Source organism: Otolemur garnettii, unplaced genomic scaffold, assembly GCF_000181295.1.
Source record: "Otolemur garnettii isolate 467f Iridium unplaced genomic scaffold, OtoGar3 scaffold00018, whole genome shotgun sequence".
Lineage (NCBI taxonomy): Eukaryota > Metazoa > Chordata > Mammalia > Primates > Galagidae > Otolemur > Otolemur garnettii.
In genome coordinates, this window is record NW_003852413.1 from 11,026,918 (window position 1) to 11,032,102 (window position 5,185).

General features: G+C 44.6%; 1 protein-coding gene across 1 annotated transcript; it reads right to left on the reverse strand.

Moving 5' to 3' along the window:
* Positions 1-3,640: 3,640 nt before the first annotated feature.
* KCNJ16 (potassium voltage-gated channel subfamily J member 16) lies at positions 3,641-4,926 on the reverse strand. The gene has a single exon (XM_003786174.2). The coding sequence runs from the start codon at positions 4,898-4,900 to the stop codon at positions 3,641-3,643; it is 1,260 nt and encodes a 419-aa protein (XP_003786222.1). The 5' UTR covers positions 4,901-4,926.
* Positions 4,927-5,185: the final 259 nt, after the last annotated feature.

Below are 5,185 nucleotides of genomic sequence, written 5' to 3' on the forward strand. Positions count from 1 at the left end.
GAAAGTCTCAGTAAAATGCAGAACCTAATTCTGTTGGAGGAAAGTAAGAAAGAAAAAGCACAGCCCACAGCAGGCCTGGTCAATGCTCTCAGCAAGGTCGCTCAGCCACCAGGGTCGCAGAGGGATTTCCAGGCCAAAAGCAATTCCTTTGTGTTTGTTTTACCATAATAGTGGCATTTCCTCCACTCCCCAGAAAATGTGTCGTTTCCACAGCAACCAATTCCATCAAATGTCACGGACGTGTACAAGCTGGACCTCAATTTTGCATTTTTTTTTTCTTTTCTTACCAGCTTCGTTTCCTGGATAATCCCTTTAGATGCACTGCTCACTATGTTAGTTAGAAATTGTGTTTATTTTTACTCCTGAAAAAGAAGACTGGGGATAGGCAATGCTGGGCTAAGGTCTTTCCTTTCTGTTTTCCCTCGTAGGGGGTGTCTTTGATTTGCGTTCTCACAATGTGGCTGCAAAAACTTCAGCAGTGGAGCCAGTACAGATAGGGAGAGGATGAGCGGGCAGTGAAACACCTGTGCCAGCTGATCAGCCTCCCCCCTCCCCAAAGAACATTCCCAAAGGCCACACCCAGACACTCCTGCTGAGACCTCTCCGGCCAGAACACTGCCACTCACAAGCCCCCTTCCCCAGTTTAATTTCTTTTACGCTTGGGCACCTCCTTGTCCCCATTAGGAATTTGCTAGGAAGCTGTCAACAGACTTGGTTGATGAAATGGAAATGAAAAATCTCCACCTTACTGTTTTCTTGTGAGAATTAAATGTATCTGAGTGACGGGAGCACCTGCCAGAGGGTGAGGAACTGGCAGCACGTGAAGATGCCATGTTCTTCTCTCTTCCCGGGATTATTCACTCCTCAAGGGGGGAGCAGTGCCTTGATGCTGCACTTAATTTTCAGTCTAATTAACTTCCTTCAACGATTTCATATTCATAGAGAAGACAGACGGCGTAAGAAAAAATAATATCCAGCCTATTTCTCAGCGCTGACAGAGCATTTGAAACTTGAAATGCCATTGTACACAAAGCCTTCTTGTGATGTTTACAGAATACCTAATTGTTATGTCAGGTATTCCTGTTTTACAAGCTGTTAAAAGGCCCTAGAAATGGATCACAACGCTGCCTGTGCTCTGATTATATGAGAAACAGTCTCAGTGTTTGGCACACTGTACCCGATGTTCACTATACCAGCAACCAGAATCTATACCATTGGGAACAGAGGCATATACACACGCTCATGCATCATTTTAGGATCTTTATTATTAGGTAACTCATTGAAGTTGTCAAAATAGGTTATAAAGCTACACAGAAATGAGAGAAAAAACATTGCATGGAAATTCTGACTTCACATTCTATTTTGGGTAAGAGGGTTTGATTGTAGATTCCCATAGTACAAGGAATGCATTTAATTAGACATTGATGGCCCCATCCTGATATTGACAAGGCAAGCCTCAGGGAAGAGGCAGAGTCCAGGAAGCCAAGCAAAGTCAAATGAAACCAGAAGTGGACGAAACAAGCTAAAAAAATTTTTTTTAAAGCACTGTGTGCGTTATCATGGTGGTTGTTTTCTGCTAAGGAGATGATCGTACTCTAATTTAGCCTAGGAATGACTACTGTAAAATCTAAATTTACAGTGTGTGTGTGTGTGATTTTTAAAAATAAGGTTTGAATTCCTCAGCAGGACAGCAATCGTAACTTGTGACCAGACAAATCTCTTATCCATAAAATAACAGGAATTAAGGATTTGGACATGCACCTTTAACAAGTAACCTTATTGCTCCTTGATATGAGAGAGAGAGAGAAGGAAGGAGAAAAAAGAAGATAATGGAAAGAAAGAAGGAAAAAAAAACATTTTGCATACCATAAATTTTACCTTTACTGGAAATCACAGACCAGTTGATTTCATTTGTTTTACTTGTATAGTTTAATTTAAATGAGAGAGATTGATTTTTCAGAAAAGCAGGAACTGTGTGTGTCTATAAATACATGTACTTAAATAAAAGAAACAAACAAAAACTGTGGCACATACCTATTGGCAACTCATCAACAAAGTAAAAACAAAACGTGCAAATAATTCTGAATGCAGCTAATGACTCTTCGATTTACAAAGCTTAAAGTGACTCTTTCCCTCCTTGGTAAATTGGATGTGTGCTCAATGCAATTATGATTAACACCTTTTAACATGGAAATAGAGTACACAAATTTTTCTCCTGTTCCAAAATTCAAGCAACGTCACACCACTCATATTATCCAGTGAATGTGCATTAAAATCATCTTAATTGTATTACGTTTCTCAAGTCCTGATTTCAGTGAAAGCATTTCTTAAAAGCAATGACTGGAGTCATTTATGTCTTGTAAAGTGACCAGGACAGGAAGCATACCTAACTGCTACTGGATACAATTACCTCCCTCCACAGCCGCCTCCTAAAGGTTCTATGTCTTACATGGCAGCCGAAGTTGCAATCTTTCAGGGCACTGAGAGTGTTTATAGCTGCTAACCCTCCCTTCACCTTATCTATATGATCCCGTCCCTTCATCACACCCTTGAGAAAGGCAGGAGGTGGGCATAGAAGTCCCCTCATCAGAGAACCTAGCAAACTCATGGTGGCCCTGTTTTTCTGTGGGTGTCAACCAGGGTATTTAAGAGAGAACAACGGCTCTAAATAATGATGTCAATTTTTCCTCTGCCTTATCAGTTAGAGAAAAAAATAGCTGCTAGCACTCATTGATCACTGCTTGCCCAAGTGGCAGGGCACCTGGTGGCATTATTGATTTGTTGTCCCCAGTGCCTCTGCCTGCTGACACTACAGCTCTGTGAGAAACAAGCCCAGGGATTCAGACTGGCAAGTTAATTTCACAGCTACTCAGCTCAGCAGTATAATTTTTCTGGAGGCAAATTGTGTATCTCTTAGTTAGACAATATGATTTTTCATAGGAAATCAGTCATTATATTATCGATTTTAATATATATATTTTCAATTTTAATATAGCTTAAAATGTAATTATTCAAGCTTGCTTGTTTTCCTACTTTTTATTCATTCCAGCGTTTATATCTGCCTTTATCCCCATTCCTAAATACTGTGCCTCCAACCAGAGGCATGAATATATGAGAGAATAAAAGGAAATGAAGTTTAATCAATCAATAGCATTTTTTTTTTGAGACAGAGTCTTACTTTGTTGCCCTCTGTAGAGTGCTGCAGCATCACACAATCACAGCAACCTCAAACTCCTGGGCTTAAGGGATTCTTACCTCAGCCTCCCTAGTAGCTGGGACTACAGGCACCTGCCACAACCAACGCCCAGCTACTTTTTTTTAAAGGTAGTTGTCATTGTTGTGCAGCTGGCCAGGGCTGGGTTCCAACCCACCAGCCTCCTGTATGTGGCTCATGCCTTAACCACTGTGCTACAGGCACCGAGCCAATCAAGAGCATTCTTAATTCAAAATGGGCTAGCAAGAGAGTTTTCAGTATCTCAGAACTATGGCATTTTTAAGTTATCTTTCACCAAGTTTAACCTACTCACCATAAAGCATAGCTATGACATTTTTTCCAAGCCATGCTTACAACTACTTGCCTTAAGGTGATTGGCTGGAGGGGAAAATGATGGCGCCGTAGCCCTGGCATTATGACATGGGCCTACATTTGGGATTCTACGGAGATTCTGTTCAGCGTGAGAAGAGCTTTCTGATAAGGTGGCTCCTTATGCTCGTCCGTGGCAGACTTGGCGTTTTCCTCCGGATTTTCGCAGCTGCTGACAATGGCAACTGCGCTGAACGACCTTCGTCTGACCTTGGCGTCTGCGGCGCAGGATCCTCGGACCCGGGACGGCTTTTCCAGGCCGTGGAGCTGCTGGTCTTTCCAGTCCAGCTGCTTGGCGCTGCAGAAGGGGGCGTAGACTTCCACGCTGCCCTCGAACTGCAGGCAGTTCACTTTGTAATACTTCCTCTTCACTTCCAGGACGTCGTGGAACCTGTGTCCCCAGAGGATCTCCCGAGGGACATAGGAGCTTCTAGACTGGTGGGATGTCCCCGTGGAATCCCCAGTGTAGATAAATGTCACCAAGATCTCGAAGTTATCTTTGGCCACCGCTTTGCGGTCCAGGGCATACAGGGGACTCTCGTGGTCGATTTCGTGAACAATCGTTACTGGCGTGACCAGGATGATCTGGTCATTGACTAATTTGAGATCTTTAAATGCCATGGTCATCCTGCCCTCGCTGTCCTCTGTGTATCGGAGGAGCTGGGCCCGGACTGTCCCTTCCACCACGTGGTTGGGTCTGAAGTCCCCAATGCGCCACATGAGGCAGAGCTTCCCGTCCCGCATGCCGATGAGCGCGAAGTAGCTGAAGCGGATGGTCTGGGCGCGCTTGCGAGCAGTTGCCATTTTGGCCAGGGCGGCTCCGATGATGAAGGTGTTGATGATGCAGCTTAAGATGGACTGCAGGATGACCGTGAGCACCGCCACCGAGCACTCCTCAGTGACACAGCGGTAGCCGTAGCCGATGGTGGTCTGGGTCTCCAGGGAGAAGAGGAAGGCCGCGGTGAAGGAGTGCACGTTGTCCACGCAGGGGGTGATGCGTGGGTCATTTAGCAGGTCCCCGTGGTGAAACGCGATGAGCCAGAAGATGGAGCCGAAGATGAGCCAGGAGAGAATGTAGGACAAAGAAAAGATCACGAACATGTGGCGCCACTTGGTGTCCACCAGCGTGGTGAAGATGTCAACCACGTAGCTGCCCCATTCTCCAAAAATGTGCTTGAAGTACACGTTACAGCTGCCGTCCTTGTGCAGCAGACGTCGCCTGGCTCTCCTCTTCTCGGTTATGACGTGCTCCGGGGGGTACCCAGGGTATTTGGGGTCCACATTGACAATCCTGTAGCTGCTGCCGTAGTAGCTCATTCTCTCTTTTGCCCTTAGAGCAGCGAGGTAGGTGAGTTTTGTGGCGGTAATAATTCAAGGTGTGTTGCTATTTCTTGGTTTGACTTTTCAGTGAAAATCTAAAAAAGACAAACAAAAAAAAAATCAGTGAAACTCATCTTAGTTTCAGTTCTCAATTGCTACATCTTTATAGCCATTTGCCAAATTCGGAGCAGCGTTATACCATCCACAATACCTAAGGCTTCATTTGAAGGTGACAGGCACTCACTATTGATCACTCATTTCAGTTTAGGATTCAGCCCCGTT

Bases quoted from the DNA above. Each gene is read 5' to 3' on its own strand.
- KCNJ16 (XM_003786174.2), bottom strand. From the start codon at position 4,900: ATGAGCTACTACGGCAGCAGCTACAGGATTGTCAATGTGGACCCCAAA.